This window comes from Medicago sativa, chromosome 4, assembly GCF_051527215.1.
Source record: "Medicago sativa cultivar Bolivia chromosome 4, Bolivia_mono, whole genome shotgun sequence".
In the NCBI taxonomy this organism is placed as follows: Eukaryota; Viridiplantae; Streptophyta; class Magnoliopsida; order Fabales; family Fabaceae; genus Medicago; species Medicago sativa.
The window spans coordinates 78881168-78906062 of NC_140752.1; the positions used below are offsets into that span (position 1 = coordinate 78881168).

The window sequence follows — 24895 nt, forward strand, 5'->3', positions numbered from 1 at the left end:
TGTCCTAAGGGTATGACACTTGTTAGCATGACTTATTATTAATTAATACTTCCTCCGTTCCTATTTATAAGAGAAATTTGACTTTTTAGATTCATTGAGTAATTGATGTATCTTGTCTAGAATATAAACCAAATAAATCATTTATACAATGAATCAAAAAAGTCAAATATTTCTTATAAATAGGACCGGAGGAAATACATGATTAATACATGTAAATATATGTTGCTACCTGACAAATTAGGATTCTCTAATTTGAGGTGTCTATTTTGGAGCGACTTTAGGCTAAGTCTTTGTTTGTGCAGTGATTCACCGTTGTCGCAAGTTTTTATCCCTTTTTACCGTGATATTGAAAAGCTAGTAATTGTAATTTCTTACTAAATATTATTATTCACCGTAATTTTACTAGCTTCCAAACATACACCAAAATAGGAGAGGGAAAGTATAAAAGTGTAGAGAAATATGAAAGAAAAAGATGAGAGAGATAGAGAGAAAGGTAATGTCTTTCTCTCTCTAAAGTTTGGAAACCCCAATCCACTACCTAACTTCATTGATTAGATTTGCACTTTAGAATTGTTGTTGTTTGGTCATAGTAAGATTAACTCATTTGATATGAAGATTGCATTTTTTATGCAGGCTTTAAGGTTCGAACTTTAGTTTTCCACTTATTCTTAAGAGGTGAATTTCTAGCAACTAAGTTACTTGACAAAACAAACAATTGTTGTTGTTCGCTAAAGAACTTTATAGTGGCATAAAAGATAAGTTTAATTAGTTCTTTTTTTGTTGTTGATAAAAGGCAGACCTTTATGGCAAACGGAACACGATGGCTAAAATAAATACATGCAACATTCTATCATAAAAGGTTTACACAAATCAGAAGAGAATTCTCAAAACAATGAATGTACATAGGTTAGAAAGATAATGTACCTTTAGGGACTGTGTAAAGTCCCCTTGTATAGAGATAACATGCATAAGTCGTTGTTAATGGCACACTGTGACCTTGACGATTATAGATTCGCGGGAATCGTAACCGCTGAACAAGGTCGTAGGTTTATGAGGGGAGACGTTAGAAGTTAGTTTGAATTGGTCTCCCCTTCCTCGTGGAGAGGGGTGTAGTGATAGCAGATGACCCAAACACGAATTTGGGCTTGCTTTAATTTTGGCATATGTAAATGAGCCTATGAGTGTTTTGCTCAATCGAGTTTAATATATTAGTTTTTTCAATCAACTTGATACTTTTTTTTTTGTGGTGTCCGGGATTCGAATCCCGGACATTGCATATATTATGCATTCTTCTTACCAATTGAGTTAAGCTCACGGGGACAATCAACTTGATACTTTTGAAATTTAATAAACTTAACTTTATGAAAAACTAAAATATTCAACTTTATTTTTCAAAATACTGTAAATTTATATTGTTAAAAAATACTGCAATGAGAAAAATAATATACAATGATTAAAAAATATAAGAATACATTTCTTTTCAAAATGCTGTAAATTTATATTGTTAAAAAATACTGCAATGAGAAAAATAATATATAATGATTAAAAAATATAAGAATACATTTCTTTTTCAAGATAAGTTAGTGAGAAATAAATCCCCTAAAGTGTATGAAAAGAAATAGAATAAATTATAATGGTTTTGTTCAATCTCGGTTGATCTTTTTAGTCACTTGATAGGTTGAATTTCAACATGAAAAAAATCGAACCAACTTAACTAATTTAGATCGAATCTTCAAATTTATCAGGTCCTTGATTTGGTTCTTATGCATGTAATTATTTCCCTCTAAATAATTTTGGCCTTGATAAAGTTTTGTTCCACTTCGATTCGTTTAGTGGTGCTGGTTTGAGACCTTTTGCTCCTCTTCAAGGTCTCAAATTCAATTCTTTTCTGTGTCAATTTGAGTAGGCTATTTAACTTCTTTTAAAAAAAAAACTTTTTTAAAAATCTTTTTTTTTTGAGCAAAGACAAGATTAATTCATTTCAGCAATAATAAGCGGAGACAAGTAGTCAGGTACATCATAGAAAAGGTAGGGGCAGCTCTAGCTATGTTATGAGCTACCCTATTTGCTTGCCTCCTGACATAAGACACATAATAATTACTGTGGGATGGTAGTAAAGTCTTACATCTAGAGATTATATCTCCAAACTCATTAAGAGGAGAAGAGGTGGAAATAGTAGCATCGACAACTAGCTTACAATCAGACTCAAAAATAACAGACTCCATGCCTTGATTGACAGCGAAGGTTAATGCTTCAAGAAAGCTTAGAGCCTCGGCTTCTGAATGGGAAGAAGTATATAAAGAATACTTAGATAATCCATAACGTAATGTCCCTGAAGAGTCTCGAAAGCAAATGTCGAGCTCTGTGATGGTATTGTTGTTGAAGAGGGCACAATCTACATTGCATTTTAAACTGGAAGGAGGGGGTTTAACCCAGAGCTCATCCTGATGTATATTCTGGTTGAGTTGTCTCACTCTTTGTAAACAGCGTCATTCATGAAGAGAATTATGCGCTCGCTGAACGATGAAAGGTGAGGGAGTGTCAACGCCTTCCTATAATTTAGAGTTTCTACTTTTCCAGAGACTCCATAGAATCATAGATACCGTTGCCTGGGTATGTGGTTACAACCTGCTAAAGAAATCACAAAGAAGAGATGTGAAATCATTAGTATCACGCAACAACTCACGCACAATACCATCCAATCGAACTTGCTCCCAACAATTCATAGCTTTTGGGCACACGAAGAATGAGTGGATGTGGGATTCATCCAAGACATCGCAATGAGCACATGTATCTTTAACAGGTACACCTTTCTCGATCAAACGAGTGCGAGTTGGAAGGCAACAGTGAGCCATTCTCCATAACAGGGAACGAACTCTAGGAGGCACATGTTGTTTCCAGATAATGTTCCAATTATGCGTAACAACAGTGGGGGAAACATTGGCTTCAACTTCCAGAGACATGCATAAGGTATAAGCAGATTTGACAGTATAAATACCATCAGCAGAATGATGCCAAACTCGAGTATCGTGCAAATTACACGTATGGAGTGGCAATCCGCAAATGGCTGAAGCGTCTGAGATGGAAAAGATGTTATTGATGAGCGAACTATTCCAAGTATGCAAGTCTGGATTGTTTGACAGATATCTTTTTTCTTGACAGATATCAAATTAAATCAGTTTATTTATAATATCATACTCAAGATAAGATAATATATGATCATGACAATGAGAAGTAATAAGTGGGCCAGATTGTTTGCTTGTCACCTAACAAGTAATCTTTTTAATATATATTCTATTATAGTTTTGATTATTTTGTTTACCTTTTTGTTTTAGTTATGTAAAATCTGCTTTTTGTTCAACAAAAAAAAAAAATTAACACTAATGGAGTTTGGGTTTAACATGTAAAATCTGCTTTTTGTTCAACAAAAAAAAAATTAACACTAATGGAGTTTGGGTTTAACAGAAATGGCTAGACTTCTTGCAATATAACAAATTTATGCAAAACTAGAAGAAGGAAAAAAAAAACTTAAGGATAAAACTCATATATATAGGGACTCAAACTAAAGAGAAGCATATTGTATGAACTAAAACAAAACAAAAATTATAACTAAAACAAAACAAAAATTATATTATTCCCTATAGTTTTGATAAGTTTTTCTTTAACTGAAACAAATTTAAACAAAACAAAAATTATATTATTCCCTATAGTTTTGATAACTTTTTCTTTAACTGAAACAAAATTTAAGTCACTTGATACAAAAATTATATTATTCCCTATAGTTTTGATAAGTTTTTCTTTAACTGAAACAAAATTTAAACAAAACAAAAATTATATTATTCCCTATAGTTTTGATAAGTTTTTCTTTAACTGAAACAAAATTTTTTTTTTTTGCTAAGCAAGGAGAGAGGTCATGCATCAAGAGGAAACACCGACATCCCAACTAGGTTGGCACCCCGGGAAACCTCCATCCTATGCCGCCAAACTCTAAAGATTTATTAAAAAAAAGGAAAAATATGTACAAGAGGAGGGGGGACTAGGCCAATACCCTCAGAAAATAAAGAGAAAAAAAAAAAAAAGCAGCAGACTACATGTCCCTAAGGAAACTTGTAGTTAGGCCAGCCTATCCTATCTCGAAAGAAATCAAGATACAACTCAGCAGGTAACAAATCTAACCAAACAGATCCCTGCATAGTATGATCCATATTTGCTAACCTATCCGCACAACAGTTACCTTCACGAAATATGTGAGAAGAAACAGTGGGGAGAGTGACCTTGCCCTAGAGTGCCCATAAATTCGGCTGCAAATTTTCTCTAACATTCAAACAATAATTCGAAACACCAATACTATTCCAGTACCACGAAGGAACATCATCAAATAAAACCATCGGCTCCGCAAAAAAATAATACCAGGAGTATGAGACAGAAATAAATTACATAATGCAATTTTAGAATCAAAATTGGCGATACCTCGGATATTCCAATAAAGTAAATTCATGATGAAGAGGGTGGAGGTGTACCCCTTGTCCGGGTGTTGTATGAAGCCTTCCCTAACACTTGTTTTTTTAAATCCTTTTGTTGTTTCTTGGATAGAACTTGCGTAAATCCTTCAGCCGCCATCCGTTGGTCATATTCACGAATACGTGCCCAAAGGTCCAAATCATGCTGAACATTCTGCGAGACCGAAATCTGGTGATGCTGAACAAGTACTGCACGCTCAGGAGCATTGTGGTCTTGTTGAATCTCAACATCAGTTAAAGCGGTGTTTGTTTGTGCCTCCAACTCCATGGCATCTATGAATGGAGGTTGAGTTGTAGTCGTATGCTCATCATCCCGTGTCTCTGCAGTTTCGACAATTTTCTCCAGGACATGAACTGAGTTGCTTGGAAGCTTTTCCTGCTGTACACCCTCGTCAACCACTGGAATAAAAACTGGTACTGCCTCATGTTCATACTGCTCCGTAGAAGTAGAGTCATCTGCTTGAGGAATCACTGTTGTACCCTTATTAACGACTGGTATTGCCTCATTGTCATGCTGTTCCGTATCAACAATCGGAATGGGAATCATAGCCGATGCAAGGTCTGACTCGGTTTGAGTAGTTTGTGTTGGTACTGTGATGTTGTCTAATTGCGGGGCTGCATCTGTACTCTTGCTAACCACCGGGGCTTCGAAAGCTTTTGACGACCCTATGCCATCAGGATTGTCTTTAGGTTGCCACTTCGGATCCTGCTGTTTCTGTGAAGTTGTGGATTTTTTCCCCTTATCAGCAGGAGGAATTTCTTTAACGGGGTGCAGCCATCTACAGCTTGAAATATTATGTCCAATGTTCCTGCAATGTGTGCAAAACGCCGGTAAACGTTCATAGGTAATCTCAACGGCGAAGGAGTAGCCTGTTCTCTCAACCGTAACTTCATTGAAAATATGTTTCGACATGTCCATATCCACCAAAACTCTCGCATAATGTCCGAAGACACGGTTTTGTGTGGCTGAATCAATGAGCAGCGGTGTTCCAATTGCACTTGCAATCTCTCGCAACGTGCGGTCCATCCAATACTATTGCGGCAGCTCATTCAAACGAATCCATACCTGGGCATGTGTTTGCCTTTGTGTACGCGCACTAAAATCCTTAGTCCATTCAAATAGCCGAAGCAAACCTGGCTTAAGGTTTAGGGTTCCCTTTGACCAAACTGATCGCATATCATCATAAGAAGAGAAGTAGAACTCGAAATACCCCTTTCCTAGCGGCGTCATTTTCCATGGCCCAATGTTCTTCCAGATTTGGTGAAGCTTAGTCTGTACCTCCCGTGAACCATAGGGTTTGTCTCCCTTATTTAAGATGAGTCTGCCCCGTAGATTCCTTTTACAGGCTTCAATTCCTTGAGCATATGTTTCATCAGAAATAGGAATGCATAGAGTTTCACCACGTATAACCGGAGATGGCAACGTTGGAGCAGTGTCCGCCACAGTTGCAGCAGCAAGTGCCTGGGCAAAGGATTTTTTTGGTGAGTCACTGTTATTGGTAGTTGCAACCACGATGGGAAGAGTGGAGGGTTTCCCTGTGGAAGCCAATTCTGTTTGCCAATCAAAAGCCATGGCGGGGCTTGTAGCAAAAAGGGTGCAAAACGGCGAAGGAAAAAGAAGGAATCGCACCAAAAGAAAATTACTCAAGAAACAAAATTTAAGTCACTTGATATTTAAAAATTTGAGCAGATTGAAAATATTTGGTTTTGTTCAATTTTAATAATTTTGCTCCTAAAATTTAAACCAAACAAAACCGATGAAAAACAAATTGGTTTGTCCATTCAACCGTATTTCATTTTTTAGAATTTAATAAATTTAATTAAAAAAACTAATTTTTTATATAGTTTAGATTTTTTTCCTACCATTAAAACATGTACATGAACTAAAAATATAACACTATAAAATTTAATATAGTGTATGATAAAAAATACTAAAAATTGAACAAAAAAAAAATACTAATATACAAATATTTGGTTCTAGTTTCAGGTGATCCATTGTAAATCAGCTTAAATTGATATCTGATTCTAAACCAATACATACTGGGTTTTATTTTTTCAATTTTGTTTGGAACCAATTTTTTTTGACATTAGATACTACGATATCTTTGTCGGCTGAGTTATATTCACAGTCATGAAGACAAAATAAAATGAATTTAATTAATTTAGTTTGAATCATCAAATTCGTCGAAATATTGATTTGAATATGCTGCACCCTAAATTGCTATTTGCTTTCACTTTCATATCGTTGCTGCTGTCATACTCATGCCTATTACTCTCACAATTGTTGTCATGATCATTAATTATGCATCCATCAAACGGCACGCTGCAACTAAATTAAGGTGCTACAAGCACATCTCACCCATCACAATTGATAATCCAATGAGTCCATTGCCACGGTCCACTACTACTCATTGGAGTTATACCATCACCGACACTTGAACTTTAGTTGCTCTTTATGTATATATTTTTTAAGAGGTAGTTGCTCTTTGCATACAAGGGTAATAGCCAGTTTAATCCTTGAATTTGTAAAAAAATAGGTACAACAGTTTCTTAATGTATTAAAATTCTTTGTTTGTTCACTTCATTAATCAAAATAGTCTCTGAAGTTAAAATAATCTATCAATATTGACATTAACTTGTTTTATATAGGGACTGATATGTAAGTAAGTAGTACTTATAAAGACTGATATGATAATAAGTAAGTATATTGAAGGATTAATATGACAATATTAACAAAACATTTTAACGTAGGAGAATATTTTGACTAACATAATACACAATCAAGGACTATTTTGAAATTTCGATATATCGATACACTATTTTGACTACTTGTTACATATTCAAGAATCAAAATTACCAATATATATATATATATACTATTTTGACTACTTGTTACATTTTTAAGTGGGAGACAATATTAACTGTGGTGGTATTTATGGTACGTCAGCCTTATCTGGCTCAAGTCCAACCAAATTAGATTTGGCAGTTGCCCTGCATCTAGCAACTTATCCAACTCTATCATTTGGTACTTGTTTGTTGCACAAGAGAAAACCAAAGACACTGTTAAGTTGATTGTGATAAGTTCACCGAGGCTTGCTTGGATGGATGTATCATGTATATTCTGACATGATTGGGGCAAACTTATGAAGTATTGTTCCTTATTTGAAGAATATTACCACCTTCTGGAACTGGAAAATAAAGCCAAACAAGTTTAATGTGTCTGCCAAAGACATTCATATTGGAAGTTGGAAATTACCTTATCTCAATAAGCCAATCCGGCCCAGATAAATGACCCCGATGAATTCATCATCTCGGGTCTGAGGTTTGAAATTTGAATACATTCCCACAAGAGTAATCTTGTTTTTTTTGTGTAACATGAACAAAATAAAAGAAAAAAAAGACTTTGACTAGTTCTTTATAAAGGACACTCCTAGAACATATGCTGATAGGATAAAAGAAAGGCAAGATAGAGGCTCTTGAACAACGAACAAATGATCAAGATAGTTAGCTTTCATTTTGGTTAGAATATCATCACAATTATTCCCTTCACAAAGAGTGTGACACAAACTAACATGCCAATCTTTTTCCAGATAATCGCGTAGTGGTGGAAGGGAGTCTGAAAAACATAAGAGTTTCTTGAATCCTGCCTGCCAACAAACTTCAATACTGGTCAGAAGGATTTTTATCTCACCATGAAGCACATTAGAAATTATCACTCTACCATAGAAGGAAAACTGAAAGGGGCCCTCATGATTCCTAACCAAACCTCCAAAACATGTCTTTTTTGGGTTTGTAAGAGTGATGTCATCTACATTAAGAAGCATTGTCTCAACGTCACCAAGTTGCCAAGAGATCTAACTAGAAGGGCAAGGAATATGAGATGGCGTATAACACCAAATACTTGACGAGCTACCCGCAATTGCGCAAAGATTGTGGCTACGATCGAACTCGCCGCATGTTGTTGACCTACAAATACAAGTTTGTTCATGGAACACCAAATATTCCACATGATAAGGGGACCATAATATGTAGATCTTAGTGGTCTTATAAATATAAAGATATTTTTTTTCAATTAAGATTTTATGTGCATATTAGTGTATAGCTCTATGGACATATTTGATATTTTTGACAAAAATATTTGATGTATTGATTGATAATGGTGTAATTAAATATCGATTATAATTCGATTTAGCGAAAAGGGTTAATCTTTCACAACGTGATGAACCAATATTTGAATCTTAGTTGGAAAAGGAAGACACAATTAGTGTCAAACAATGTCTCCAACAAAATTCTTTAAAAAAAAATTCTCCAACAAAATTATCTCTTGTAGAGGGGAGCTTATGAGATTTTGAAAATAGTGGTATAATAACTAATTTGAGAAATCATTATGCAATTTTTTTTAGAAAATAACATAATGTAATTTTATTAAAATAATAAAACAAACATCTAACCTTTCAAAAATAAAATAAACATATAAAAAAAATGCAAAAGAATGGTGTATAAATTTGAGAAACCTTTTATGTCCGTAATCTATGCTAAACTATACTAAACATTTAATAAAATTTTATTTATCAATCACTGGCGCTGATTAAAGAATGAGAGAGTTTTGGAAAGGTGGGAAATATATCGAAAAATAGAGATATCTTTCACATTTTTTGAGAGAGCAATTTTGTAGAAAATGATAAATTAATACGTATGATTAATAATTATTAATTTTAAGAATTCATGTAAACCCTTCAAAATCCTTCAAAATCCTCCACCAATACAATTTTTGAGTTCCCAAATGAGAAAAACTTTATATTATTAATAAAAAATTAACCTCCAAATTCATCTCCTCTCAATGTTTTTTATTTTTCCCATTTGCTCCTTCCTTTTTTTCAAAACACTCACCTCCCCTCTCATCCAAACTCCCAAGCTAAAGCCTAAGGGTACCTATAATTAATTGAATCAGAAATACTAGTACATTCTAATTTCTTTCTTTTTTTTATTTAAATACATATTCTATTTTCTAATACATGACAATAATGTTCCAGTAAAAATAAAAATACATGACAATAATCCCTTATTTATAAATGTTAACCCATCAAACTATCCTTAACTCTAATTAAACCCTAATTTTAATCTCAAAATTTCCCTCCTTTCTCCACGCAATTAATCTAAAAAATCTTTATTGAAAAAAGCCTTTGCAGGAATTCAAACCCGAGTTTTAATGGCTTCTCCTCAACAATTTCACCACTAAGCCACTGACAATTTTCTTGATCTAATTTTGCTTCCATTAATTGATATCCAATATCAATCTCCCTTTTAAACAAATCATTAAATCTCTTATCTCTTATTTATAAATGTTAACCCGTCAAGCTATCCTTAACCCTAATTAAACCCTAATTTTAATCTCAAAATTTCCCTTCTTTCTCCACGCAATTAATCTAAAAAATCTTTATTGAAAAAAAAATTCATGCGAAAATTAAGTCCTATTTTTTCTCTTACTTATAAATCTTAATCCGTCTCGCAAAATTAAACCTAATTTTAACCTAATTTTCTCGCCTAATTTCCCTCCACACTTTTGCATTTAATGTCAAATTTTTTACTTTCTAAAATATTATGTTATGTTACAGTACCAATGACGATGTCATGGAAATATTTTTTTTTTGAATAAATGTCATGAAAATATTATGTTATGATACAGTACCAACGTATATGCTTCTTAATATTTTGACCTTCAACTAAACTATTTTGTTACATATTACCGTAAAATATTACATTCGATATGACCCGTGCGTTAGCACGGGTCAATGGTCTAGTGTTTTTTAAATTAGGCAAAATAATTGGGCCAGACCCAAGCTAAGGTTAACTATTCATACAGGAACCTCTAAGCTTACGTTGCCCCATGTGCTTATAAAGCATGCCCATGCAAATCCCAGTTAGTTTATAGTCATTGCGTCTCAGCAAAAAAATTCCTCTGTCACCAAACTTCATTCTTCATCAGAAGTTAATTAATGATTGAAATCTCACGCATCATCTCTCTTATTTCTCTTCTATTGCGCAAGTTTTTGGATTCATAGCTGTCACGTATAAGGCAAAACCTCCTATAAGGCTATAGCCTTATTTACAACTAACTAACTTTAAGCCATGATGAACAAAGAACCTCACAAATTAAGTTAAAATCTGATTTATCAAGTTTTCAGATGGTATATTTTACAAGTAAAAACAATATTACCTAACTTCCCTTTTGGCTCCATTCCGATTATTATGGTTATTATAATGAAGTAAATATACTTTTGGCCTTTAGAATTGATTTTAAACAAAATTTGAAAAGATATTGAGCAAAACAACCATTTAGTATTTGAAATTGTAAGGTTTGCCAATTTAGTTCCTTAAATATGTGAAACAGCAATTTGATCCTTAAATTGAACGTTAGTCAAATTAGTATTTTTTTCCAAATTTAATACCAAAATTTTAAATGTTGTATATTTATATTGATGTACCTAGGCATGGCAATGGGGCGGGGTGGGGACGGGTTTTACCTTCCCCGTCTCCATACCCTACCCCCATATACTTACCCGTTACCCTACCCATGCCCAGCGGGGATGAGAAAATCGAAACTCATCCCCGTCCCCGACGGGTTCGAGTATCCCTGCCCCTTCCCCATCCCCGCAGTGGATAATTTTTTTTTAATAAAAATAAGTATTTTTCAGCTCCAAGCGCAATGTTGTAATGCATTATCCAGCAAAGAGATGATGACGATCGATGTATATCGTGATAGAGAAGAGAGAGGCCGAGAGTGTGAGATATGGAAGGAGACAAGAGAGAACTATGATAAGTGAGTGTCATCTAAAAGACCAAGACGCTGACTGTGTGAGTGAAATGACTTAGGGTTTTGATTTCTATTTATATAAAAGGGGTAATAAATTGATTTTCTACATTTAGGGTGGGTTTGGGTATGGGTTCGCGGTGGGTACCTATATCCCCGTTACCCGCCCCGTATCCGTGTTTTGAAATCGGGGAAAACTCATACTTATACCCAAACCCAGTCAAAGCAGGTAAAACCCGTCAAATTGGATTTGGTTCGGATGGGTACCCGCGGATATGAGTTTTGTTGCTATGCCTAGATGTACCAAGAGACTAAGTTTTTTTTTTTTTTTTACAAAGAGACTAATAAAGTTAATATGCACATCTTTTATTACTTTTGAAAGATGTTAATCAAAGAAATATTTTGATATAGGGACTAAATTAATTGACTCTCTTTAATTTAAGGAATTAATTTGCTATTTTGTGATTTGAGGGACTAAATAGGTTGATCCTTACAATTTCGAGGATCGAAGTACTAATTTACGCAAAAACCATATATATCTTCAAACAGAGTTTTTAGCATCAATCTTATTATTCAACAGACATATACATCAATGTATCTAAAAATAAGTAATTTTAGATTCAACTCAATTTTAATCAAAATTAATTTTACAAAATCAATTAATTCAAAATTAATTTTTATTATTGCTTACGTAGCCCATACTTCCCCCAACTCTCATCTAATATGAATATAAGTCTTTTTATCAAACCTATGCTCCAAAACAAATGCTTATCAAAGCAAAACAGAAAGGCAATTGAAAAGTTCTTCAAGCTATGGATGTTAAAGTATCAAACCTCTATGATGAACAAAAGCTACCATTTCTTCACAACATGGAGATTGTAGAACCACAAAGGAACCTTTTTCATAGAGCCATCAATCAAACATGTAAAAGCACAGCTCATTTAGCCAATCTTTTACCAACAGGCACTGTCCTTTCATTCCAACTTCTATCACCAATATTCACAAACCAAGGCAAGTGTGACCACGTTACACAGTTAATGACTTTATCACTTTTATCCTTATGTGGTGCCTCATGCTTCCTACTATGCTTCACTGATAGCTTCAAAGACAATAAAGGGAACATATGTTATGGATTTGCCACATTTAGAGGCTTATGGATCATTGATGGATCAGCTACACTTCCACATGAACTTGATGCAAAATATAAACTAAGGTTCATTGATTTCATGCATGCAATTATGTCAATCTTGGTTTTTTCAGCTATTGCAATGTTTGATCATAATGTGGTTAACTGTTTCTTTCCATCACCTTCATATGAGATGCGTCAAATCCTTACTGCATTGCCTGTTGGAATTGGTGTTTTCTGTAGCATGCTGTTTGTTACATTTCCTACTCATAGACATGGAATTGGCTTCCCACTTTCAACAAATTAACATTTATATATAAGCCCTTTTTATGTTTATATAATTATGTAGTAAATTATTGGTATGTTTAGTCTTACGTTGAAGCGTGAATTCTCGCATTTCGATGTCATTCTACCGTGAAAATATAGAAGCCACAAATTGTGGCAGCAGGCTGAACGTGCGTTGAGTGGACTCTCACTGCTAAAGCAAACTTATACTATATTATATGTGAGATTATGAATTCAATTGAATTTCAATAATTGGAATCATGCTTATGCTTCATGAAATTCAATTCAACTTTATTGAATAAAACATGTTTTTAGCAAATATCAAATTGTTACATCAAAGTCTATAACTTGTGCAAGGCACTACTAAACTATTTGCATTTTATTTTGAGAAATTGATGTCACACAAATTACATTCTTATTCTTGTTATTACACTGGTCAGGGGCCACCTATATGTCACTTGAGTTAAATATAAGTGGCTATAATATAAATTTATAGCACTGCAAAAATACAATTATTAAATTACAGCAAGGTTTAAGGATAGAGCTCAATAAGAGACCTAAAACCAAATGTGGGAAATATCTTGTAATATTTGAAGCCAGCTTGTAAGAAAAGTTGTTTCCATTCGTTTTCATTTCTCTCTTTTCCATTGAGACTGGTCATCATAACCACATCAAGTAAAAGCTTTACTTCTGTCATTTCATGTTCATCTTGTTTTTCATTTATCACTACATCTATGATTATCACTTTTCCTCCTTTCTCTTTTCCAGAAATAGCTTTCTTGCAATTTTTTAGTATTTTAATGCAATCATCATCACTCCAATTGTGTAACACCCACTGCAAAAATAGAAATACGTATAGTGGATCAGAAACTCTGTCAATAACTTTTACTAATGATACATACACTGTGTTAATTATAAATTCCTTTTCAACTCTCTCAACAACAATCAAGCCTTATCTCAGTAAGTAGGGTCGGCTACATGGATCAAACTACGCCATAGTGTTCTATCATAGACCATATTTCGATCCAAATCATTGACCTCTAAATCATTTTTAATGGTTTCTCTTAGTCTTCCTCTACCTCTTTTGACCTGACTCTCCTCCATCTGATCTACTCTTCTTATGACGGCATCCACGGGCCTTCTCTCTACATGCCCAAACCATCTAAACCTATTTTTTACAAACTTTTCTACTATAGCTGCTACCCCCACTCTTCTCTCTACAAACCCCACCTGAAAAAAAACTGAACTCGGACGGATAGTTCAGCATAGACACATCAACGTTGATAATAATTTGAATAAACAAAATGATTAAATGTAAACACATGTATCAACGTAATACACTTTCAATCTGAAATATCGATGTTGCACTGCTTCTTAGAGTTAGATGTAATTAAAGACAAAAAAAATGGCATCATGCTATCGGGGTTGTACGATATATACCTTGAGCAAAACAGCATCAGCTTGAGGGATAGATTTAAACATGTTCCCACCAACAAAAGTCAAGTTATTGGTTCCTGTTAAACCTGAAACAACCTGTGGAAGGTCCAAGACAATGTACTTCAGCTCTGGAAACGTCTCACATATAATCTTAGCTGTGTTTCCAGTTCCACCACCAACATCAACCAATGAACCAATCCATTCAAAAACAGACTTACAATCTCTCAAAGCCAACCTCACAACATGAGAATCACTTTCCATAGCATCATTAAAAGTCTTCAAGTATGATGAATTTTGATGAATAAAATCCCAATAACTTTCTGGACCTAATGCAGTCTCAACAATTGTGAGATCCTCTCCACAAGTCCATTTCCCTAAATGATTGTACGAGTCAACAAGAGTTGGAGTGTTCAGCAACCGAACCATTGAAGATAAACAATGATCAGTGGTCGAGACAAGGAGTTGTGATGTTGGAGTAAGAGCATATCCTTCTTTGGTTTCATCAATTTTGACAATTGCAAAGAAATCAATATGTGCTAATAAGCGCATGAGTCGATGGACGCATGTTTCTTTTGATTGTGGAACCTTAAGAGCTGAAATGAGCTCAGAATGAGTAATGGCTTGGCCATGGTTGTGGATGATATCTGGTATTTTAAGGTCAAGTGCCCATTTAACAGACATTGGATTAAGGAAACCATACATGATTTTGTATAAGTGAGTTTGAGCTTGGAAAAGCTCACTTGGTTTGTATAAGTCTTTTTTAGAAGCCATTACAATAATGAATTGAAGATTGTGTTGGATGTGATGCTCTTCAATGAACTAAAGGGTGCTTTATATATGAGTATGTGCCGCCTTAACCCTCACTATTTTTTAAAATAAAAATAAAAATTTGTATACGGTGTATGAAACAAAAAGGAGCAACGATAATGAAGTTTGACTAACTTATCAAGACTAACACCATATATAAATTATAAAATAAATTAATAATTGTTTGGTTGGATACCGTATTTGAATTCGAATATCTGGATCTCTCATTTTATGTGTGTGAATTTATAAATGGTTATTGTTACTTCGTTTATTTATCGAAAAGAAATAAAAATTATCTTTGTTTTTTTATCTTCAACTTTAATTTTATATATGTATTGAAGATTACTTACACAAGTGGTGAAACCCTAGTCAAATCTACACAAACATGTTTTCCTTCTACACATCTGTGCACCATAACATTTGCAGGCTTAAGTGTCGATCTTCTATGTGGTGGATCAAATAGTTCGCATGCACCTCTTTCTTTAGTGATACTCTCGCCCATCTGAATATATCAAAAATGACATCCCTAACAAAGTCATGTATGTACTTAAATTTGGGAAGCTCCTTACATTAAACGACATACTCCACAAAGGTATCCAGACACGCCTTACGACAAACAAGGCACATCTCATCAATAGGAAATAAAAATTAATTAATAATATTATTTTTTACCAAATTGCAAAATCAGAACCCTAATTTTAGTTTAAAAAAAATAAAAAATAAAAACCCCCAAATTTTTAAATTATAAAGAGAAGCAACATCCCACAGTGACATGCGGAATCACGAGTTTTGGTTTTCTTCTCAATTTGTTGATTTTATTAGCTTTAAAGATTAAAAAAAATATTTTTTGTTGGAAGGACTAAAATGAAAACTTTAGTACCCTTAGCCTTATCTTTAGACCGGCCCTGCTCATTGATGACTGATCACAGATTGCTGATTAATTTCCACATTGCGTCCTCACGGTACGGGTGCAACAACTCTCTTGTTGTCGTGGCGGGCTCTTTCTCTATTAAACGTGGGATATAATCACTGTGTGTGGCTGTGTGCTGGTCTTTGTTTTGGAAAATGCACCATGATCATACAATGCAGCAATGTGAATGTGGTATCGTCCTTCTATATATGTTAAAGTCATAGGTCAGCGGTCAGCCTGATGTTTTTTGAACCAAAAAAAAAAAAATTACTCATGTGTATAACTTAGGATCTGCCAACTTTAATGATGCATGTGCAAGGCTTCACCGTTATGTATAGTTACTAAAGTAAAGTTGTTTGATAATGGTGTTCTTGATATATCTCCTTTGGATTAATAGACTTGTTAAACATGCTTTATTGACAAATTAAGTTCGGAGGATTATAGACAACCTGTTGGAACACTAGTTAATTCTAGTGAAAAGTTGGATAGAAAAACAAGAACTAGTGTGTGTGACTTAAAAATGTCCCACATTGGTGGGTTACACCAACTAGCAAGTGTTTATATAAGGGTATGGGGACCTCCAAGGGTGTGTGTTTGGGGTACCCACTTTTGTGAACGGATGAGCGCTTAAAAAAACATATATCACGCGTGCGACGACGCCGCCGGGCGGGCTTGAGCTTGGGTCAAATGATATACTAGTATTTTTTTAGTCACTTGAATATGATAAATTAATTAATTTAATCATTATCCGAAAGCCTCATAACGTAACAAAATAAATTTGTTCCGATCCGATCCAAAAATGCGTTCTGAATATATCCAACTTGAAACATAAACGCGTTTGCTTAAGGATTAAGTTGACTTAATCCTTAGACCATCCAAAATGCAGCACCCCATTTGGGTGCTTAAATGGGTCCCGACTGTACACGTCATTCATTTTATAATTAATACGTAATAAGCACTCACTCTCTCCAACTCAGCACCTCAAAATAACTATTAATTGGCTCCCAGCAATAACTCTATATCATTCCATTTTAACAATAATTTTTATACTCATTCATAATTATATAATTTTAAAATATTGAAATAATTTAATTATAAATTATTAAAAAAAACAAATTCAAAGAAGGAAAAAATAAAGTAATTAAGTACAGATTTTTTTTAAGGAGTAATTGAATACAAGAAATGTCAACTAAAATTTTCAACGGCTATGCTACAAGCAAATTCAAATTCAACTAATTTTTTTTTAGGTAATCAAATTCAACTATTATTTACAACTATTATATAATTATTTTTTAATATCAAAATAATACAATAATTAAATATATAAAAAAATAGAATTAATTGTACATGTGGGGCCCATGAGTAATAGGAGGGAGAGGGTGCCTATACAAGCACCCACCTTCATAAGCACCATATTTATTGGTGTCACAAAGGGAGTGCTTATTTACAATGGTGCTTAATAGGGGAAGGACTCTACATTGTAGATGGTCTTAAGTCACTTGTTTTTTTGTTACGAACTCTGCCTATAAAAGGAGAACTCCCCCACTCATTCTTTACACCGAAATTCACAGTTGATGATTCTTGTGCTTTTCCTCTCTTCTCCCTCCGACTTGTGTTAACGAGTCATTCTTCTGCTTCTACTCTTTTCTAGGGCTGGACAAACGGGCGGGTTCGGGCTCAAACATCCAATCCGTCCTAACCCATAGATGCTACTTGTAGGTCCAAACTCGTCCGTTTGCACCACTGTTTAGTCCAGTTTTGGTTTCGGCGGGTGGTGCGGTTTGGGTATTCGGTTTTGAAGCACTTCAAACATAGAGTTTAGAGTCAAGAAAATCAAAACCAAAATGGCAATCATCACCACAAAAAACAGAAAATATAGTGTAGATCTACAAAGGTTAAGCTCAACTTGATGTGCATGAAGACAAATCTAGCAAAAGATAAAGGCATGGAGGATAAGAGAGGAGAAGCTGAGATAGGAAGATGAAGAGAAAATAAATGGTCGTGAAAAGTGAAGTAGCAAACTGTAGTAATGTGAAGTTTCCACTCTTCTGGTTTTCAAAAGAGAGATATGCAGTAATGGTTTCCACTTTCTAAGGGGTTGATTTGTCTTCTTTTTTTTAAGAGCAATGCTATATCTCTAGAAAAATAACATCAAGAATTCTTCAAGAATAAAGAATAGCCAATCACAATGCACTATTTGCCACAATTCAAGGAGGTGTGGCTGAAAAATAGGAAGTGGACAAATAAATCATCCAATTAAAATTTGCCAACTGTGTCTTGAAAAATTCTTGAAGCTATTTTTCTTGAGAAGTAGCATTTTCCTATTTTTAAATGGATTGATTGTTAATAAAATCATATATTGATTGTTATTAATAGTAATAAATAATATTAATGTTGTGTGTCTCGAGGTACCAACTAGCTACTGGAGAGAGAGAGAGAGAATAAAGTATGAAAAAATGAATAAAAAGTTGCAATCGGGCGGTTTCGGTCTTCCGACAGATTGTGTTTCGAAATCCGTATCCGACTGTTGCAACCATCCAAAACCAAAATGATTACCCCGAAGACCCGATGACCCGCATCTACCCGCCCACATGACCCTTTCTGACTTCAGATTGTTCGGTTCCGGGTCGAATCTCGGGTGGATGTCCACCCCTACTCCTTTTTGTCCCTTCGGTTTCGATAAGAGTGGTTACGGATCATATTGAGTGGTTTAAATCGAACGGTATTCAAGTCATATTTTGAGGTGTATATTCTCAATCAATTACATACTGTGTAGCGTAATTGAACAGTGATCTGGGCTGTATTATCCTGGAGGCGGCGCGGTTGTTAGTCTACCTTGCACAAACTTAGGTAGTGCCGTGAAACGTCTTAAAGAGAGCGACCTGGTCGTGACTCAACCCAATAGTTCCTTTGTAGTAGTTTCTGATTTTTAAAACACAAAAACAACACAACCTGACTCTTATGTAGCCAGATATCTCAAGGCAAAAAATACTTTTCAAATATGTACTTTATCACGCAATTCGGAAACCACGTTCGTTCCAAGACCATGTGGTTTTCACCACTATGTCCAGTTGACATTGGAGAAGCTTTGGGACTTTATCACGCAATTCGGTGGATTAATGAACTTCAGCTCACAAATGTTGATTTTGAGGTAGATTCAAAAACAGTAGCTGATTATTTTAACAAAGGCAGAGGAGATAGCACCGAATTTGGATCTGTTATACCCTAATTTTGGACCTAAAAATACTAACTCAATTCTCCTTTTCTTGCATTTCAAGTCATTTGATATGTCTCTGATCAATTACATCTTTCTCTGCATTTTATTTTAATACTGTTTGCAAAATTCATGGAAAAGGGTATTTCAGTCATTTCCTGCATTCAATTCATTCTAACCCTTGAAAATTGTTTGAGTCTTTTAAATTGGTTTGTATAAGTCCTTGTTTTAATCTCATGTCAAAATCCATTTCAAAAAAAATATATATAAAAATATCAGTTGAGTCATTTTTTTTAGACAGTTTAGCCCCTAGGGGCATTTTAGTCATTCCCCATGATAAAATCTCTTTCAATCTTTAAAAATTTGTCTGATTCCTTTCAAATAGCTTGAATAAGTCTCCATTTCAATTCCATGTCAAAATCTATTTCAAAAGTTGCATTTGAAGTCATTTTGAGTCAGTTTTGCCCCTAGGGGCATTTTGGTCTTTTCATGTGTCAAAACTCTGTTTAAACTCTCAAAATTGTCTTGAGTCTTTTAACTTTGTTTGTATAAGGTCTTGCTCTAATACCTTGTTAAAAATCCACTTTAAAATTTGCATCTGAGTCATTTTTAGTCGTTTTAACCCCAGGGGCATTTTGGTCATTTCACACGAAATTTCGGCAGAGAAAGGTTACTTTAAAGTACCTCATTTAGGCCATTTGTTCGTTTTAGTCCGTTTTGTCATTTTTAATCGTTTCACTTTACGTTTATTTCAAATTAGATTTTTTAATTCAATTTTATTAATTTTTGCACTTTAGTCCTTTGTGTCTTTTTTTCATTTTTTTTTTCATTTTTGTCCTTATTTTTTATTATTTTGCAGTTTAGTCCTTTTTGTCCAAGTCACAGGTCCAGGCCACATGTCAAGTTCTTATTAGTCCCCAGAAGTTTGTTACAAAGGTGTGCCACATGTCATGTTCGTATTGGTCCAACAGTCATACACATCAGCTATAAATAATCCAGTCACAGTCAATGGTCAAAAGGACCATTCATTCTGTTACAACTCAGCAACAAATATCACATTTCTCTCTCTCCCTTTCACGAATCAAACACCACAGAAAACCCAAAAAAAAACTCAAGAACCTGATGAACAAGTTCATCATCTTCAAACCCTAACCGAATTAGGGCACCACAAAATCCTTCAATTCTCATCGAATTCAAACCCTAACCGAATCAGAAGCATCACAGAAACACAGAATCTCTTATCAATTTCACAAAAACAGGTCGAATTCACGAAAAGGAAGAAGAAGCTTTCAGAAATTCCAACGAGGAATCATCATCATCAAGCTCACCTTCGCAATTCCAACGAAGAATCATCATCGACAACGACGAAATCTTCGTGATCACGAAAGATTTGAGGAGAAGAGGGAAAGAAAGGTCAGATTCGAAGCCGTAGCAGAGAAGAGGAAGAATACGAAGTTCATCAGAAGAAGAACAATCGAAGAATTCACAATCTTCTTCGTTCGTCACATCTCCGACCTAAAACACAGGTATCAAACTCTCTTTCCTTTTCTTTTCACTTTTTCCTTCGAAAATCCAGAGTATTAGCTTCATACATGTTCTGTTGCTACGAATCAAAGTAGATCGGAACGATTTAAGAACTCTCTTGCAAAAATCTTTCAAATAAGAGAAAAAGAAGAAGAGTTAACAAAAAGAAGTATCGAAGCCGTAAGATAAAAGTCCGATCTACGTTGATTCGTGAGTTTCCTTGAGAAACTAGCCTCAGATTCGAATAGAGGAGAGGAAGATCTTTAGAAATAGGTAATTAGGTCGTGAATCTGGGCGGCTTGGGGGCTCCGACGCGGCGGCGCCACCACCGGCCACCGCGTCGGAGAATTGAAGAAGATGACCGGCGTTAGGTCGGAGAAGAGAGAGTCTGCAGACTCTCTCTCTCTAAGAGCATTGTAGAGAGAGAAACAAGTGAGAGTTGTGAGGGTTTTCTTCATGTTTCTGCTTATATATGCCATGCCTGATCCAGTGTGTGTGTGCGCTCCGTTTATCATGCTCCTCTTTTGCTTAAGCCGTTAGATCTTTGATCTGACGGCTACTGGGAGCCCTCCCATGGCTTGATGTGTTGACCTGTGTGCTGGCGCGTGTTGGAGCGTTGGATCTTGGATCCAATCCAATTGGATTGATCCAACGATCCCTGTGCCTTCAACAGATCCGTTTTCACCTTGGGTATGGGCCTGGACTTCCTCTCTTTGCAGATTTTCGTTTTTCCTTGTTTTTTTGCTATTTTCCACGCTGTTTGTGATCTTTGCACCCCTGGCATGACTAATTTGTGTTAGAAAATTCCATAAAATTTTCATATACTTTCTTGACAATTCTGTGATGTTTTTGTGTTACTTGTTTACTGAAAAACTTGAAAAAAATATTGTGACATTTTCTTGCTTTATTACTTGAATTTCATGTTAAAAAATCTATAAAAATTGCATGACTCAATTCCAATCCTTGATAAATGTTTGTGGTTCATGATATATGATTTTATGGAATTTTTACTACTGTTTGAATGTGTTTTTACTGGACATGTGCATGTGATGATTGGTTGCTTGCTTGGCAAGTTTGGTTTTGTGAATAAATGGTGCAAATAGGCCTAAAATCACATAAAGATGCAAAGTTTGTAATGACACTTGGATTCTCATTTTAAAACCTGGATTTTTATGCCTTGAAAGTATGTTGAATTGTGAGGATTATAGGTCATACTCAAGTCTTGCATTGGTGATAAGATTTTAGGGCTATTTCACATTGTTTTTGCTTGCTTTTTATGTCAATTTTCTTACTTTTGTCATGATAGCTTTTACTTGCATTATATTTTGTGCTACTAATATTTTTCATCTCATGTTTCATACATTCCATAAGCACATTTCATCCTTCAATTTTAGTTTCACTTCTTGCACTTTAATTCCCATGTTAATACTTAGAATGTAACACTTAGGATTTTTCTTTGTACTTTACTTTCATGCCATTTTAAATTCTTGCAAGACCATAGAATGTATCTAGGATATGATGTAATAAGGACAATGGACTCTAATAATGTACACCGAGACATGCACACACATCACTTTAGGTATATAGCTAGAATATGCATGTTTAGATGTATGTTTAGATGAATGTTTAGGCTTTATACTTAGAAAAATCAATTTTCCAAAAAACATGAACAACTTCACTCAAACTTTTTTTTCTTAATAAACCTTGGGATCAAAATCCCATTGAATTTTCCTTTTCTTTTCTTAAACAAAAAATCTTAATGAACCTTAATAATACTTAGACCACATTTTGCAAGTAACTAACCAAACCTCACCTTTTCTAAAATCCCATGCCCTTGAGGCCTCTTTCTATTCTTCAAAATCCCATTTTCAAATTTAAAATCAACCAACAAAGACAAAAACATTTTTGGAAGAGAACTACGGTGGATTTGATCCCTTAAACGGGTACGTAGGCAAGGAACAAAATTCCTTCAATTCAGATAAAACAAAAATCCAAAAACATTCTTCTCCCTCCAATTCTTTACTTAGTAAACCCCCTTAGGTTCAATAAACACTTTCAAAATAGCATTTAAAAATAAAGCGCGCGCGTAGAAGTTAAAGACGGTTCCTATAGGATACTATAGTCGTTATGGGTGCCTAACACCTTCCCGTAGCGAAAACAACTCCCGGACCTCGATTCTCAAGGGTTTTGCTTACTTTTTCCCTTCCCAAGAAAAAATAAGATATCACCGGTTAGAAAGGTTCAAACGTAATCAATGTTTGACACCCGAAAAACCAAGATAAAACAGGATCCATTATGGATAAAAGTATCCAGATTTGTAATACCTTTTTAACAAACTCTCATGTTGAGTTTATTAGGAGGCAAGCAAATGAGGTTGCTCATGAGTTAGCTAAGGCAGCCACATTATTACCTAGCTTCCACATCTTTGATGAAATTCCAACATGTATTACTGATTTAATTTCTAATGAAATGATATAAATTATTTTCCCTCAAAAAAAATATGTACTTTATAAAGTCGAAGAATGGTAACTAATCTAGTTAAATGTGGAAAACATTAACAACACTAATTGGATTCTTAGAAAGATATCATGTTGATGTATTGGAGGTGGAGTTTCTATTGGCAGTAGTTAAAGACTCATCCAGTCATTTGTAGTTGTTATATAATGTCATTGGGGTGGAGTTTCTATTCCAACACACTATGAACTTTGATTTTTTTTTTTTTTTTTAAAATCTTGGGAACCGGATGAAGGAGGCTTTGTTAGACTTATTAGAAGTGTAAATTATTATATTAATCCGAACAATCAATTTTTAAAAAAGATAAATTAATCCACTAATTTATTGATTTTATTTGATTAGTTTAGGGTAATAACGGAAATTTGGTGGTTCTTGATTTTCCTAAATTATTATTATAGTAGTAGAAGCAGTAGATAAGGGAAGATTGCTGGATTCTCTATCACAAAGGGTTTAAAGTTCTAACCCATAACTATCTGAAAACACATATGCTCTCCTAGTTAGGGACCTATTTGATAGGAAAACAATTGTTGGAACATGGATGTTAGAAATAGAAACTTTATCTTAGTTGAGAGAGATAATATAATGAAGATTCATGAGATTAATCAACATGAAGAAGATAGGTATCAATGTGGATGACTTCTAGAGAAGGATATTACACTGTAAAATTAGGTTACCAATGATTTCAAATTGGTAGAGAAATCAAACGGAAGGCTGATAAGTCATAAGTGCGCAGTTTTATCGCGTAATAATTTGTCGATTACCAAATTATTTTTTCTATGTTGATTAGTTAAGAAAATTGAAACTTAGAGATTGATTGTTTGGTATAAAAATTAACAATAATATGAAGTCTCCCTAGGACTGGTATTTTATCACAATGATAGACACTTCAATCCCAATTCTTCTTATTTGTTACGGAAAACAAATTTTTAAAGGTTAGGTAAATTAATGTAACTAATGTTTATATTTTTTGAACCAATGATACTCTCATGGTGAAATCGTTTGCAAAACTCTTTAAGTCCAATTACCCTATATCACTTCAAGAGAGACTAGATTATTTTCATGTTTTGAATATCTTGTTCTATCTTATATCTCTAAAGTCGAGAAAACAAAGAAATTTATAAGGTTTACATTGAATAACCAAGGGTTCACCAATTCGAGTTCCAAGTTAGAGGCTTAGGCTCCTCTAAATGATATGTTTCTCAATGATAAGGCTCTTACCTCAGAAGATCACTCATTCATAATTTTATGATTGGAATCCGTTCAAATTCATCAAACACAATGTCCTAACATAAACTTGATTATAAACTTATATCTCTTGTGTAAGCAAGCACGACTAAAAAAGACACTTTTCAAAGGTTGCAACGGGGTCATAGTTAAGATTGCAAGGTGAGATGATACAAACAAAGAAATGGTTTTTCCAAGAGGTTGAAATATAATTTTTATTTTTATTTTTCAACCAATATGGATAACCTTTAGTAATATGAACAAAACACCTTCAACAATTGACTTGTGATAGAATCCACTTGAGCATTTTGTCTCTTTTTTCATTTATTTTTCATCAATTTTTTCCCTTTTATTCTATCCCCCTTTCCTTTTCTTTTCTTTGGATTGTTTCATTCTTTATTAAAAACATGAAGGAGAATTTTCACATCAAGCTCAAGAGTCATATATTTTTCTTTCCTTTTTTTTTTCACACTCGGTTGCTCCATTCATACTCTAAAGTATACACAAAATTGATTGATTTCAT

At 34.2% G+C, this 24895-nt stretch overlaps 4 protein-coding genes and 1 pseudogene across 4 annotated transcripts; 1 reads left to right on the top strand and 4 right to left on the bottom strand.

Annotated features, from left to right (window-relative positions):
• Positions 1 to 1976: 1976 nt before the first annotated feature.
• Positions 1977 to 2963, bottom strand: LOC146932286 (uncharacterized). Its single transcript, XM_085707742.1, has 2 exons — positions 2696 to 2963; positions 1977 to 2278 (listed from the first exon to the last, which is right to left on the bottom strand). The coding sequence occupies exons 1-2, from the start codon at positions 2961 to 2963 to the stop codon at positions 1977 to 1979; spliced, it is 570 nt and encodes a 189-aa protein (XP_085563868.1).
• A 1531-nt stretch (positions 2964 to 4494) lies between these two features.
• Positions 4495 to 5547, bottom strand: LOC146932287 (uncharacterized). Its single transcript, XM_085707744.1, has one exon. It carries the CDS (start codon positions 5545 to 5547, stop codon positions 4495 to 4497), a length of 1053 nt encoding a protein of 350 aa, XP_085563870.1.
• A 6-nt stretch (positions 5548 to 5553) lies between these two features.
• Positions 5554 to 6093, bottom strand: LOC146932288 (uncharacterized). Its single transcript, XM_085707745.1, has one exon. It carries the CDS (start codon positions 6091 to 6093, stop codon positions 5554 to 5556), a length of 540 nt encoding a protein of 179 aa, XP_085563871.1.
• A 5955-nt stretch (positions 6094 to 12048) lies between these two features.
• On the top strand, positions 12049 to 12864 carry LOC146932289 (protein DMP4 pseudogene; annotated as a pseudogene).
• A 142-nt stretch (positions 12865 to 13006) lies between these two features.
• On the bottom strand, positions 13007 to 14976 carry LOC146932290 (isoflavone-7-O-methyltransferase 9-like). Its single transcript, XM_085703923.1, has 2 exons — positions 14183 to 14976; positions 13007 to 13577 (listed from the first exon to the last, which is right to left on the bottom strand). The coding sequence occupies exons 1-2, from the start codon at positions 14948 to 14950 to the stop codon at positions 13275 to 13277; spliced, it is 1071 nt and encodes a 356-aa protein (XP_085560049.1). The 5' UTR covers positions 14951 to 14976; the 3' UTR covers positions 13007 to 13274.
• Between the last annotated feature and the right edge of the window lie 9919 nt (positions 14977 to 24895).